Source organism: Pleurodeles waltl, chromosome 12 (genome assembly GCF_031143425.1).
Source record: "Pleurodeles waltl isolate 20211129_DDA chromosome 12, aPleWal1.hap1.20221129, whole genome shotgun sequence".
Lineage (NCBI taxonomy): Eukaryota > Metazoa > Chordata > Amphibia > Caudata > Salamandridae > Pleurodeles > Pleurodeles waltl.
Window position 1 is genome coordinate 190,165,400 of NC_090451.1, and position 16,384 is coordinate 190,181,783.

General features: G+C 39.3%; 1 protein-coding gene across 5 annotated transcripts in view; it reads right to left on the reverse strand.

Moving 5' to 3' along the window:
• Positions 1 to 6,288: 6,288 nt before the first annotated feature.
• FBXO31 (F-box protein 31) overlaps positions 6,289 to 16,384 on the reverse strand; it is a 205,776-nt gene continuing 195,680 nt past the window's right edge. For all 5 annotated transcript variants that reach the window (XM_069216501.1, XM_069216502.1, XM_069216504.1 and 2 more), the window contains one exon: positions 6,289 to 7,009. In XM_069216501.1, the coding sequence (XP_069072602.1) occupies positions 6,787 to 7,009 (223 nt within the window). In that variant the 3' untranslated portion in view covers positions 6,289 to 6,786. The remainder of the gene's footprint in view (positions 7,010 to 16,384) is intronic.

The window sequence follows — 16,384 nt, forward strand, 5'->3', positions numbered from 1 at the left end:
CTGGATCACGTGGAAAATCTAGACCAGTTCTCTAGATCTCATTTACTGTTGGGATATGTAGACATTAAAAATCTTGTCTTTTCTCAGTACAGAAACACAAGCTCCTCTAGATTTGCCAGAAGAAGCATTTGCCTACAGTTTGGTTTAATCTTTAGCCATCTTGCCAGTACGGTATAGGTCACAGCCCCAGTTCCATATATTTACTGCTTAAGTGGTAGCAGAGCATTTTCTTGCATTCTAGTTTGCCCTAGGTTTTGCAGTCATCAAATCAGATATAGAGCCTGTCGGTTTTCTACCCTGATTCTGCTCTTTTTAGATAATTTAATTTAGATTGTACGAACAAAAATTATAATTTGGCTGTGTCCAAGAAACGAGAGCTAGCAGTTTCCCCTCCCACAATTGCATTCATGGCATCCCAGAGACTAGAACATAAAGTGTACTTACTGTCTTTCCCTGTTTGATATTACTGTGTAGTATCTGCCCAGCTCCCACCTTCTATCTCAGGGGTCAAGGTTGATGCCTTTTAGGATAGCTATCATTGGGCCCATTATCAGATATTGTTAGAAAGAGCACATAGTAGAGTTCCTAACTAATGTCATCATATCACTGGACAGGCATACTAAGTCATTTCTTGAACAAGAGCGGTGCATACTAGTAAACTGCAAACTCTTTCAGGTGTAATATCCTCCAACCATCTATAAGGCCTATTTCTAGTTGTGCTTCCTAAAAGGCTTTATATGCAATATTGGATATAACCTCTCTCAGCCTTGACTTAACACCTATGTATCATAGATTTCCTCTGATAATAACAGTTGTTAGAGTGCATTACTTTCATTCCCCTTACATGATTTTGCGCATAAATTACTTCTTCTTTAAGCATCGTCATCCTCACTTTACCAAAATGTACTTCTTTTCCACACCAATAAGTAACACTGACTACAAGACTGAAGTAGTTACAGATCAAAACGGATACCCCACATATGGAGGTGGCTTATAAGTGAATCTGGGGTGTCATACTGACTAAGATTATAACTGACCGACTGACAGTGTTACAATTTTGAATTCTCCTATTACAGTTAGGAGTGGGAAAATGTAATTTGGTGACAATAAACTTATAAAAGAAAGCAGTTCTAATCTCAAGCAAAGGAGGGCATAAAGAGAAGCCTGTACATGGGGACGGAGAAGGGGTTGTAAGGCATTCTCTTGCCAAACCCTCAACTCCCCTGCCCTAACTGAGAGAGGCATGTGAAGTGGCCAGAAAGGCTTTTGGATTCCCCAAAACATCTAAAATAGGATTCATACATAATGAAAGAGATATGGAGTTAGAATTGATGATTTTGAAAAAGGGTCCACAGTCACCCGGACGGAGAGACAACTGTATAGCTTCTCCCCCAACCATTGAGAAGAAGACCATAATCAAGGCCTCCAGAACACTGCATCTAGTGAAGCACAGATCTGTTGAATCCTCCAGGGATGATTCAAAGCTTGAGTGTCTCACTAAAAGACGTATGGTTAGGATGGCAAGAATAATAAGGATGGGTCATGGACTCGCATATGGAAGAGAGAAGCAGCATTCGGATGGGTAGTGGGAGTAACTTCACCTGGCTTCTCCAGGTTTCTGGAAGGAAGCGTTTTACTTTCTTCAAAATGGATATCTAGTCTTAGTTTTGCTTGTGATATGTTCTTTGAAGACGAGTTCTGCATTGAAGGTGTACAAAAATGGAGGATTGTGACAAATGTGGGAGGAATACAGGGCTATGTAACAAATGGGTTAAGGACTGTAGCTGAGGGGATTGAAATGAGAGTTGTCTTTAGGCCACTTTAATATCTGAATATGCAGTCTACATTTTAAGTTGTGATGACTCAAGGCAGATATTGAATACAGGAGGTTACTATAACTTGAAAGGACAAATATTACTGTTGGTGAATGCTATAGATCAATATGCATGCAACCCGGCTACAGTGACTCTTGCTAAATCCACTATTTATGAATAAAATACTCATAGCTAACATATTAGAAATTATAATAAAATGTTACTTACATGTATCCATTTATTTAAGCTTGTTTTCTTGTAAGTTCCTAAGCTCTGTATAGCTCCTCCATCTTGAGTGCTGTTTGGAAAATTGCACGTAAGTATTCTTCTTTTCAAAGTCTTTGTTTAGCTTCAGGTAGGGATAGCATGACTTCCCCTTATGTCACCTTGAAGCCCATCATGGACGCAGGCTCCACTTTAAATGATTTTTCCCATTAGCATGATACTCATATGTTCACCTGGAAGCATGTACATAATGAATCTCACAGTCTTGTCATCCAGTACCTTCAGAAACGTAGTTAATGATTATATGTATGTGATGTTTTCAGGGCAGTTTACATTGCACATTTATGTGCAGTGCATGGACAGTAAAGCACTACACTCATCTCCATGAAAGTGGTGGCCTGCACTGAAGGGGAGGAAAATATCATATTTCAAATGTTCTGTCCAACATGATCCTAACTTCTTGCATGAATATCCCCATATTAATGTTTTTGAATGTGTGCACCGGAGGGAAGGTTGCTGGCTTACATGTCAGCAAAGCCCTGAGTGGTGTTCCCTTTGGAGGTTTAACAGACTCCGGTACTAAGACTGCTGCCTTGAAAGAACCGTCCTCTTTGTAACCCAATGAACAGCGTAGGGGGAGAAAGAAAAGGAGGCCAGATATTTCCTTCTACATGAACCACAAATCATCAAACGTAACTACCACTCGATGAACCCACTCCTTCTTCCTTGGCATATTATTCAAAAGTAGTCACCATCCAAATCCAAAAATACAGTGCCTGTCACTAGCTGCTTAAATCCCAGCAGCCTGGCTTCTGCTCCTACTGAGGCACTGAGTGCACAACCATTTGTGTGTTACACACAACCAGTACACAAACACCAGAGAGTATCCTTTTCTGCTTAAACTGGTGTTGGCCTTGAACATCGCTGACCACCCAGCTCCTCTAGTGAAACCCATTAAGATAGTTATCATTAGTTTCAACCAAAAGGTGGATTCCTCCATTGCCATACAGGGATCATTTTTAACAAAACTCCTCCTCCAGACACATTCCTTCCGGACACCGCTCACCTGAGGCATCCAAAGAACTCTAGCCTTTCGCTGCTAAGATTGCTCTCCCACCAAGGCATTTCACTCCAATTACAGACTCATGACCAATAATTTGGAGTGGTCGCCTAACAGAAACATCCAACAAAACAGATGTTGCTTTAAAAACACCCAAACCTAGAATTCTGCTGTAAACCTAAAATCTAATCTAATCTGGGGCGAGCCTGTACTCAAAGGCAGCACACTTGAACAACAGATCCAGGTTTTGCTTATCAACATGAACATAGAGGGTTTCTATTTCTGTTTCACCTACTGTACCAAGTGTTTTCTTTCATACAAACTTTAACCTGTCCTCCAAGGAACATGAGGAAAAGAAGGCAATGGTGGTCTGGTATCAATTCATCTTCTGCAAATTAATCAAGAAAAGCCTCCCTGCCCCTTTTATATTTTATAACCTATCATTCGGACCCTAGCATTGTCCCTAAGTCTGTAATAATGCCTTGCTCACTGGTATCCCAGTACCATCTTGGCCACACAGAAAGACATGCTGCATAATATCCACCTAATTCTGATCCACGTTAAATTAAATCTAATAACTCACTTTAAAATAACTTCACTTGCACTACCTACTGCCATGTAATTCGTTTAAATACAGCTTTGTGATCAATTAGGGCCTATCATAAAGAAGCACTGGCAAAGCTAATAGATCTGACATACACTCTAGACTGCCGGGATGTAGGTGATTTGCTGTCACGTAATTCGGTGAAATTTCAGGAAAATTATGCGAAGTTATGTGCAATTACATGAAACCCAAATCTGTAATTTAGTAATCTATTTTAGCACAAAATACATCTGGCATCTAATTGGGTCGCAAGAATGTATTTCGACTTAAATAAATAGTGCCAAACCACAAATACTGCGAACTGCAGCCCCTTGTGTTCTTGTCATCTTGGGTGTGAAATACATAGGGGCAAATATTTCCTTTAAGGTACTTCCAACTATACAATCTACACTATAAGTATTTCTGACTGCACTTGCATTTTTTGTTTGGGATTTGAGAACTGGTTATGTTTGCATCATCGTTGCAGGTGATTTTCTGTATTATATGGAGCACACTGGAAGTGGCAACTGGGTAACTGACCTATAGAGATGAAGCAAATATTGTTGGTAGAATACATTGATTGTGCTGTATTTATTCATGCGGTTTGTGCAGTATTCGTTGCGTAGGGGTTGTTTTTAGTGCTGCACTTTTGTAGAAAGAGAAAAGCTTTTATTGTTTGCAGTCTGCAGCTCAATGTAATCTGCCGGTTTGGTACCTGGGCATCACAAGAAAAGCGAGGTAAAAGATTCTGTGAACAACTGACACTACAATAACGATAGTAATGCACCCTGGGACCTTTCAATATGCTTCACTATAGTCAAATTGCTCTTACCACTGCATTTACTAGTGTACATGTCGAATTGTATAAATCTGTTTTGTAGAAGGAGAATGGAGTATCTTACAAATGTCTCTACAAAAAATAAAGGGGTGCCTGGCAGTCTGTGAGTACAGTGTATTTCAGAGTGCAATGGCGTGCCTGCAATAGTATCTGGAAGATGTGTCTTGGTGGTGCGATGGTAGGTGCTGGTGTACATACGGTGAGAGCGTGCGGTGGTGCAAGTGATGGTGCATATACGTAATGAGGCTGTACAAGCAGCCCAATTTATCATGAGTTGACAAACTGAATAACTCCGGGCAGGCAAGAGTAGTCAACAATACTCCCCTTACTGCATGTCATGTATAAAGAAAGCACCCATAAGCTCCTCTCCGTCAACTGCATAAACGTCCATCTTCAGAGATTTTGTCCTCCAAACATTCAGTCTTTCTCATCCTACAGCACACCCCTGTATGCAGTTGGTTCTTTCAGGATTGTAGTCATGTCTGGTTCTTTAAACAAGGTATTTTCAGCTGGATAGATCCAGGGGGAAGGCTTGGCTTAATTCCATGTACAGCGCCCAGAAGATATGTATTTTAACACCTCATATAATGAAATGGTTATTTGCTGAAAACGTCCTGCTGTCCCCGTGTAGTTTGTAAACTGAAAGAATTCAATATTTGTACTCTTATTTAACGGGTATTATAATTTGTAAACTGCAAAACAAAGTCAACACTAACAGTAATTTCACAGTACTCACAGTTATCACCGCTCCCCACTGATTCTACTAGCTGATGTAATAAGTCTGAAAACTCACATAACCATGAGCTGCTCACATGTCTGATACACTTGGCCAAATACACAATTTCCAATTACTGCCACTATAGCTAATCAACCAACAATCCAAATTTCAATTTTTCTGACACCCAAGAGCTTTGAAAAGGCTCTGAAGAGCATGCAAAAATGGCAGCCGGTGTTCAACTTTTAAATACATGCTGGCCAAATACTCCAAGAAAATATCCCTCAACTTTGTAGCTTAATCAAAATAAACAATGAAAAAAAATGTTCACCTTTTACTCTAATGCTCATTGAAAGAACTGGGCATGTAAATGAAATCAGAAATAAAATCAGCAATGTAATGCTGCTTCATTATTTTAGTCACAGATAAACAGCATTACACCCCTCTTCTTGTGCAGTACAGACATATCAAATTACATGTGCTCCCAGGAAAGTGGGTATATATATGGTCTTCTCCTCAATGATCTACGATTTCCATGTTTTCCCTTGCCCATTGTCTTTTTATTCTGTAACTGACAGCAAGGTGATATTAGTCACTAATGCTAAGGAAACAGCAGTGTAGCTGAGCAGCAGTGATGCCGCGGCAACAGGCAGTGCCGGATGGCCTATAAGCATCAGTCTTTCTTGGCCAGATACCCAGAGGCCTCCTCCAGTGGCACAACAAAAGTGTGTTGGTAATACGTGGGGCAGCATTGGATCAAAGGTAGGGTGAGAGGAAGAGGTACAAAACAAATGTGAACTGTACACTGACTGCTGGTAATACAGTGCTACCTTTGGCGGATTGGGCTTGCAACGTTCAACAGGCAGAACTACCGGTAGTAGATTAGACAACATCAACCAATTCCATCTTCCTTCAAGCAACATCGTTACTCGATATGTCGGTCTGCCCTTTCAGGTTTGAAGTAGTGCAAATTATGTAAAAGTACTTTGAGAAGTTGGTTAAAAAACGAACAAGCAAAAAAAAAAAATACTTTTCTGTAAACCCATTACTCTGTTGATTTTCCACAGTAGTTTATTAGGCCCATGGTGTTAGTATAAAAGGAGCTGCTTTCCAGTGATGCACTTATGGGTTTCCCTGAAGAGCAATATGTTATACTTGGCGGAGGGAAAAGTGCTGTGCGGCGAAAATAATATTTAAATCAATTTTACAGGTAGTTCAGTCCTCCCTATAGATCAATTTCCTCTCCTCCTTTAAAAACTACATGCTCTATTTCCTCCCAGCAGACAGGTCACTTTTTCTATACATATATATATTATATATATATTTATATTATTACATTCGATATATAAAATTATTAATTTTCAAGAAAAGTCTTGATGGTCTTTTTAAAAGTCAACTCTGAAATTTGTTTCCAAAGACCTGGATTAAAAGTGCATGCTTGTGTGGAGGTACCAAGGTCGCTTCAATGGCTCCACCGTACGCCCTCCTCAAACAGGATGATGGCCATTTTGTTTGTTGGAGGGTGTTCACCTGTCCGTTGCTGGGTTATGGTCAGGTGGTCCATGACTGCATATTTCTGAGCATTTCATCAAAGGCCTCTCTGGAAGGTGCCTGGGCGTTCTGAAACGTGTCCTTGATCCTACTGTACAGGCTGAAGGATTTCAGTTCCAGCCAGATAAAGCCAAATCGATCCTCGTCAAAAAGGATGAAGACGCCAGCTGTCCGCTCGGGGCTGGTGAATCCATGCCCAGCTATAAGTCCAGTGCCATAAAAGCTAAAGGAAAGTTGAAGAACAATATAATGAACAGGGAGAAGAGTAGATTTAACAAAGCAAATAAAGAGTAGTATTTTTTATGAGCCGACACAGCCCTATTGTTTGCCTTCAATGTCTTTACGAAATTCCAAATACATTTTCAAGTATAAGAATACATCAGAAGGTTTTTGGGAAAAAAGTAATTCCTGCTCTTGCCGTGTCCAAATGGCCCTTATAACTTCTGCACTGTATCTTACTACAGACCCAGGATTTGCAGTCAAACTGAAAATATACTTTTCGACTAGCGTGGATAGCTTAAAGATCACTATGTAACATCAGGTGGAAAAAAGCACAGTAAAGGAAATAGACCACCTGTGGAAACAATTGAGTCCAAAATTATTATATTCTTTACTCACTTCATACATCTCAAATCACGTTCTGTGAACATGAATTCATTTTCTGCAGACTTATTTTTTAGGCCTGTCGTTAGCCGAGACCTTTTGATTTTACCACAATTATATGTATAATAATAATATACTTACACAAAGGGACTTTTGCCAAGCTCTATTCATCCACTGGTCTGTTCTTGTGTCATTTAAATTTTGCTTCTGCCCACTACTGCATACAGCATGGCACAATGGGCCAGAGTACTTCAGACACTGGATAACTTCACTTTGAATGTCTGACTGCATTTAGCCCTTTGATAGAGAGCATAACCACACCGGAGGTAGTTCTTTTCAGTGCCAGTGTTTTTGTTTTTACTTTATATTTACTTTAATATTGCCTTTGTTTGTAGAGCCTGATGTGCTAACAGAAGGCTTTCTACCAGGTGAGAGCACAGGGCACATCCCAGCTTTATCAATTCCTGTCTCCTAATAATACTGTTGTGAATTCCTTTGTTTATCTGACTGCTGCTTTTTCACACCACACCAGCAACTCACATGACCTCTGAATGTAAGCTTTTGAGGGTGCTTTATCTTTGCAACCCAGTGTCATTCCTTCTTTGTCATTCTTCCCTTTAGTTCTTTCCCTTCTTTGTCTTTCTTTCTTGCATTTCCTTCATTCTTTCATTCCTTCCTTGATTTTTTTCTTTACTTCTTTACATTTTTCTTTCATTTCTTTCTTCCATTTCACCTATTCCCTTCTTTCCTTCGATATGCCTTTCTTGCCTTCTTTATTTCCCTTTCCTGCATTATTTTCTTTTCTCCTTCCTTTCTGTTTACTTTCCTTCTATCATTTCTTACCTTCCTCCTTTGTTCTTTCTTTCCTTTCTTTTTTTCTTCTTCCCTGTTTCTTTCTCCTTTCTCCCTTCTTTTCTTTCCTTAAACTATTAGCTTTTTTTTTTTTTTTTTTTAAATCTGTGTTAGCGAATACTTTTTCATTTTACTTATAGGGGTTTTCAGCCAGACTTCATCCATTAGTCTGTGGTTTTATTATTCATTTTTGTCTTTCACCCACTACAGCATGAATCAAAGGGCAATGTATCAGCCCATTTCAGCCACTAACTGACATCAATATGAGTTATGGTTTGCTGCCCTTTCACAAAGAGCACAGCAATACAGCAAGTAGTTTCCTTCAGTGTCATAGAGTACTACGACAACGTGTACTTTTTTTTTCTTTCTTTTTTTTTACCAAAACAACATATTTGCCTTTAGCCAATGTTTATGTTTAGAGTGATGAGAGCCCAGCAGGCTCCTAAACAATAAAGTTAAGCAAAATCCATGACAAAACAGGAATTGCCAAACGTCTGGTGACCTACACCAGAGCGACTGGCTTTGCCAATGCTTGTTAGTACTTCTTGACGACTTGGCTTTGAGGGTCTTCTTGCCCCTGACCAATCACCTACACGTCAATGGTGGAGTGCAAAGGAGAATGCCAAGAAACAGATATGAAGCTATCTCACCTTCCCTTTTCCTCCAGAGAACCATATGGCTGAGGATATGACCAATATTATTGGCTAAAGGTATACCACTTTCAGTATGTTCCACAACTCGAGGGGTTATGGAGAGCTAGCACCGAAAGTTCCCAGAACTGATCACAATGAATCAATAACTGGAGATTAAAAATAGGTATCTGTAGCATTTTTCAACTTGGGCAATACCATAAAGTCATATACTCTGTCCTGTTCTGCCACTTGGTGATTGAATAAATTAATGTTTGGGTGTCAACCACAAGCACAGTCAGAATGACTCACCATGTCAAGTCTGAGTAGTCCCGGCCCCTTAATAAAACTCCGTAAAGAATTGTTGTCCAGAGATTTCTTGATTTTTGTTTTTGTATCATTAGAGAAGTAATTTAGCTTGGGTAGATGTTGCTACTCCGGGGCAATTGTTCCTGGACAACATTTTTCAAAATGGCAGATGTGTTACAGTGATGATGTAATATTTCAGGCTTCATGAGACCTATATACTTAATTTTGGTGTCAAAACCTAGGTTTTTGTTTGGGGGGTGGGTGGAGGGGAATCAAGTAGTCTTATAGAGACAGAAAATAACTCCTTAGCGCAACCCATTCCACCATTTTCCAAAATGGTGGATCGATAATGATGTATTTTAGCCACTATGTTGGTAATTTATTTTAATATAGTTTTTGTTTCAGGTTTTCCGTCGATTCAAATTTGTAAACATGAGTGAAGCAGGAGGTCGTAGAAGATCTTCACCTCCTGAGTGTTGCTAACCGCAAAATCAGAGGACTCCTTAAACCAAGAAAAATGTTACATATGCCAAATTAATCTGAAAGAAAAGCTAGCATCAACTGCGGCTGGACAGAACAGAGTTTGAGATGCTGCAGAAACACAGCAAGACGAAGTTCACAAACGATTGAAACTGATGGATGAAGAGGATCAAATATTTTATCATTGTAACAACAAGTACTACAAGTCATATACAATATAAAAAAAAGTGAAAAAAGTGTAAAAAAAAAAATAGCAGAAACCAGTGAATCACAACAAGTGTCCAAGTCTTCTGAGAAATCAACGACAACCAACCCCAATGCACATCCACTTAGAAGATCGATGGCTCCCCTTCGTCCACCTCCAACAACTGATCAGAAAGAAGAGGATCTTCTGTGGTCTAGCCAGAACAAGGGCCAAAGAGATTGACCAAAGAAGAGAATATGTGAGTCTCAAAGGGCAAACATGTTTTTATCTATAGCTAGCTTCTTCCACGATGAAGTTTTGAGCCGAGTAACTGACCTAAACAGCGAGGTGAATGTATCTGCAGTGCATTTGTATGCCCACCCAAACAGTATGCATGCATACATTCGAAAATATGACTTCACAATGAGCCACTCGAATGCTGGCTAAGGGCTCACACACAGTGAGATCAGAGAAATAATGGTCAACACTGATGAAACTGTGTTGATCTATAATAATGAAACTAAGATTTTTCAGGTGAGAATGCACAATGACAGATTTTTTGTTGCTGTCAGTCTAACAAAAAGAATGCAACACTTTTGATGTTATCATCTGATTTGACTCCTGAAGTTCTTGCTGCCAAAATAAGATCACAGGATGAAGTAAAATCAGCAGGAACCATTTTAATAAAGTTCCTGCAAGATTTATATTTTTGACTTAATTACTTTTTGTGAGAACCCAGGGCTCCACAAATCATGGGAGTCAACAAGAACGCCTGATGTTAATACATTTTACATTATTGTTTACTATCAGCAAAGAAAAACTGTTACAAACTAAAGTTCTTGAATTTGGAACAGAAGCCAACACCATGGATGACGGCTTTGAAGACATAAGCGAAGAAGTAAAAAACGATCCCACAAACTGACAGGCTTAAGCTGTGCAAATGTACTGTCTTTTCCAAATCATGTTTTATGAATTACATCACGGCAAAAAGAAAACTCCGCTACACATGATGGCTGCCCACGCAATCTATGACAAGTGCAAATGTAGAGAGCTAACCACTTCAATGAATAGGATTGGTGTATCAACAAGTTATAATGACATAGTACAGAGCAGGAACTTGTTAGCAGCATGCTGTAAGATTTTGTGAATCTGACAGCACACCACTTCCAAGTCACTTTATCAGGAAAAGATTTACAGCTGCTGCTCTTGAAAATTTTGATTTTGAAGACAGTTCTTCTTTGTCTACAACATCCAGTACACATGATACTGCCATGGTGCGTTTTCAAGACTGTACCAATAAAGTAGTTGCTGAAAAACAAGCTGTCAGCTGCAGGCATAAAGAAACAAAGCTGCAAACCTATAACACAACTACCTTGCCAACGTGTGCTAAATCACTACAAGCCATCAATATGTTCCAGTCTGCCAAAAAGTTTCAAAGTGGCTGAGGACATGGATCGTCTTCTAACCGATGCTGCGGTCTGCAAAGCTCATTCAACTGAATTTATCATATTGCTTATTCGGTGCAGAGTGAAGGATGAACGAAAGCCAGTCCCTCCATGGGCTGGAATTCATGCTCTGAACTCCCAGAATACCGCCCCACTGAAGAAGGTTGGGTTTTTACCAGTAATACTATCTCCAGTCACAAACTACGCAACAGTATACACAGTTCTAAAACATTTCACAAATTTGGGTGCACAATTTGAAGACCAGTTTATCCTGCCAATTTTCCGTGATGGTGTTTTCTGTATTTTAGCTGACATTTTTATGAGCAATCCAGTAGAATTTGATGATCTTTATCGAATGATGGGCATTTTTCCGCATGACAAAAGTGTAGTGGTGCAGGAAGTTCTCCGTGGATGTGGCGTAGACGATGCACTTATTGAGCCTGAATTCTTTGGAAGCTGAACAGTCAGTATTGAGTGGAACTCATTATGTGCGTTCGTTCGTTACAAGGTATGCATAAGGTATGCACATCATATCTGAGGCTATAGAAATATTGGAATGCTTTCTGGAACAAGAATGACAAATTAGGTTTTGAACAAGGCAACGGGTGCATGTCATTCAAAAGACATAATGCAAAGCCAGGCAATGTTAAACACACTCAGAAAATCAGAAAACCAAGTTTGTGAAGTTTGTCAAAGAATGTTAAGAATAGTATGAACTTATCAAGTACTGGGGAAATGTTTTACACATGATAGCTCTAGTGAAAAACTTGGTACATGCTGATCGGGGAGGTGATTGGGAACTGCATGTGAAGACTGTGGAGTCACTGATTACTATGTTTCGTGAATTTGATTGCATTAACTACATGCGATATGGGTTCTGGTATCTGGAAAGAGTGAAGTAGCTCGAGGTGTTAAAACCATACCTCTACAGAAAATTAATTCAAAGGCATTTTATGATGAAAAACAGAGGAAAAGTTCAATGTTGTGGCTCCAGATATGAAACTGGAACAGACGAGCCAGAGATCACAAAAAAACTCCAAGGGAATTATTGGTCAGACATGTAAAAGTGAATATATTGCTCAGTGGCAGCTAGTTTACCATGACGTCCTTTCTATTTGCAATGTTTTCAGAGAGTTGACAAATTCAAAATTAATGGACCATAGTGAAACTATTTCTCACCACAAACGTGCGGGAAAGAGAGGGGAACGTTTTAATAAACATGTTGACAGCCTTCTTCATTTCATTCAGCAGCAAGGAAACCCCTTTAAAATGACTGAGCCTGTGCAACTACTCAACTTCGTGATGAAACAATATATGGATAACAATATAAAGACATTTCCACTAAATGTCCTGAAACATGGATCACAACTATATGCAAATCTGAAGCAGGAGAGATTGGTACTGAAAGAGAAAAAGCTGCTTGGCAATCACTAAAGCTAAACTTTTATGCGTTAATTGCCAAAGTAAGAGTTTCGCCCAACCAGCCACTACAAAACAGGTTACCAAAAAAAAAAAAAAAACTTTTTGCAAGCACATAGAGAGATGGCTGTAGCAGAAGAAAGGTGTGAATTTATCAAGGGCATCCAGTCACATGAACTTCTTCCAACAAACGCATTATTTGATGGAGGTGCTGCAACCAAACCAGTGAAGCACAAACTCGTACAAGAGCCCAAAAAAACAAAAAACCTTTCACCTAAAGAATTTCAATTTGAAAAGGTGTACTCATTGAAAACTGCTGTTGTTATGGACTATCGGCCACACTTGTGAATGGTCAAGATTTAATCCATGCAAAACTTTGGAGAGGTTGTTCAGACTGTTCTACAGATATCAACGTCAGAGTGCACCTTGCAAGAACTGCACATTGTCTTTGGCATTTATCTCAAACTATCTGTCAAAGAATGTGAGAGAATCAGACTAATGTCTACAAGTGAAACAACTGACCTGCCTGTGTCAAAACTTTGACACCTATACCTGTGGAACTTGATAAATTCTGGTAATCAACATTGAACAAGATGAACACGGAGATATTAATTAACTAAAACATTGCTGATGCTTCAGTGAACACTTAATTTCCAATTACTGCAAGTAGAATGATTGTCAATGAGGAGATGCTGCCTGCAGAGATATATTCAAAAGGTACGGGCCATATTGTTGAAAAACTTAACAGCAAATTGGAGGAAGCGAACCTTTGTGTTGTGTTACACGTTGAGTGGGCTGTTCAAAATCGTTCTAATCGAGTTGTCGTACTGTCAAATGAGACAGAGATTTGTTACAATTTCTTTAAGTCAAGGATTGTCAGAGTTTTGGATACATTATGGAACAGGAGAGAAAAGACTCTTAATCCTGCTTCATATTCTGTATAAGAAACGTGACCCAGAGATGCCCAGTGTTCTTATTAAGGCACATATTCTTACGGGTGATGACACTTTGAGCAAAACTGGAACAAAGCTTGCTTGGAGCTTTAACTGCTGAATGTGTGAAGTTTCTAAAAGGATTTGCAGAGACAGAACAACAACGTGACTTTAAAAACATAGAAAAATACTTTATGAATGTGTGGAAAACGAGTCTTGACTGTCACACATTTGACGATGTTCAGTACGGTGAGCTCAAGAAATCAGTCCCATTAAGTGATCTTCCACCAACATCATATTCAGTGCGTGGACACATTAAAAGAGCATTCTAAATGATCAGAAGGTGTGTAAATGTTTTGGATCATGCATATGTAAAGAAAGAACTGTGTGAATTTGGTTGGGAAGATATTGATGGAGTGCTAAAACCTACAACATTTCTAACGCCTCTACCCACAGAACTTACATGTACTTGCAAAACCTGTGCAACAAAAAGATGTCCGTCGATACGTTCTTCTCAACTGTTCAACATTCTGCAAATGTAGCACAGATTGCCGAAACAAAGAAAGTGTACTATGAAAAAGTGTCAAAAACAGGCGTGATGAACACTATTTTTTTTCATGCTCAGATCAAAAACATTCTTTAGTGTATACATAAAAGGATTAAAAGCAATTTTTTCTTTAATTTCTATATATGTCTCTTCTTCCGCTATTAAAGCCGCCATTTTGGAAAATGACGGAAAAGTTTCACTGAGGAGTTATTTTCTGTCACTATAACACTACTTGACCCCTAACCCTATGTTTTAACACCAAAATAAAGAATATAGGTATGATGGTTCCTGAAATATTACATCATCATGTCCAGAAAAAGAAAAAAAAAACGGCCCGGATCAGCAATGTCTACCCAAACTACATTATTTCTCTAATGATCCAAAAACAAATAAAAAATGAAAAACTCTGGACATCAATTTTTTTTATTTTTTTTTTTACAGAGGTGTATTAGGAGGATGGGATTACAGGAAAGATTCTAACAAACTGAATGTTACTTACCTGTAAAAAACGTTTTGCAGTCTGTACTTGGGTAGACTCACATGCTGGTCATGCTTATGCCATCTAGTGCTTGGACCCATACAAGGTGTTTTTATTCAAAGGCATAGTTTTGATTTCGAGGTGACTCTGGACACCTCACTTGAAACCCACAATGCACCAGAACACAGACACCACATACTACTGCCCCCCCCCCCATGTGAATCTATAGCACAACAGTCTGCAAAATGATGGTTACAGGTAACACTTTATGTCTGTAGCAAGTATAGCTATATATCGCATGCTGCAAGCAGCTGCATAAGATATGTAGAATAGTGGTTTGAGTATGGTCTGTCTGACTACTGCTTCATGCTTGCATGAATATCCACAGAGTAGTGTTTAGTGAATGTGTGTGTGGTACTCAATGAAACAGCCTTAAAAATGTCTTGCAGGTGGAATGTTACACAAGAACGACATTGCAGCTACTTTCCTGCAAGTAGAATGCACTCAAAGTTTATTAAGCAGTACACGTTTTTTTGGGAAGGAAAACAGAATGCCCTTAATCCATCTAAGCACCCACCTTTTGAGTTAGGGCTGCCAGTGTGACACTGTCAAAGAGAAACAAATAGTGGCTTGGTTTTCCAGATAGACTTTAGATGGTCCAGGCAGTACAGGAGTACATCTAGTGTGTGCAAAGCCTTCTCTGCTAATGACTGTGGGTTTGAGGGGAAAAAAGGCATACAATATGCTCATTCAAATGAAATGGTGGCACTACTTTTTGTAATAAAAGACGATGAGTGCTTAGTTCAACTCTATCCTTGTACAAATGCTGCAGTTAGATAGATTCTTGCCCTCACCAATAATTCTGTTAATTGATTTTAAGGTATGCGGCAATCGCTGCTAAATGATTCCTTATTGATGTGTGGGCCAACCAACCCTTTTGGTGATCTAACAGATAATATACTATGTGTTGTACTGTAGCTGTTAACGGTTCAATATGAAGGTGTGAACAATACTGACAAATTGTTTCCATTTGGCTGCATAACACTTTCTAGCGCTGGTCCTCCTAACTTATTTTAAGATGTTCATAGAGTTCTCAGGAAGCTGGAAGTATGGAACTATGGTCCCATGTATCCTTCACCAATGTAGAGGTGGAAGATCTTACTCCTGTTTGGCAGCTAGGCTCCAGAACTCATTGCCTATTAGCATCAGACAGGTTCATGACCATCTTCGGTTTTGGGAAAACACTAACACGAGGCTGCTCCAGCACAGATAGCTTCCACTGCATACATTTCTCCATTCAGTGCCAGGGCTTCCTTTATGTGATTGCAGAGCTTTACAAATCCTAACAACACGTCACAATAGCAGCCAAATGTACATCAATGATGTGTTGGCTAGCAGGTACGTTGCAAATTCAGGAAGTAATTTATAATACCCGGCACTGAAGCATGCAGAGGGTTAACTGAAAGCAATAGAGTAGTTCGCAACAGAGCATGCACTTATAGTATAATGGCATGCTTCCCTTAGTATATCCATACTTTCTCAGGGCAACTGTAAATTTCTCTGTAAACTGTAAGGCACTCTGTTTTACATTTCCTGTCTGTATTTATTTTCAGATGCAGAAAAATACACACAATTTGGTTTCTTTTTAGTGACTCTCCATGCCACGACTAATGAATTTTGGTTCAATAGCTGTACATATTGGCAGCACGGGGAGTTAAAA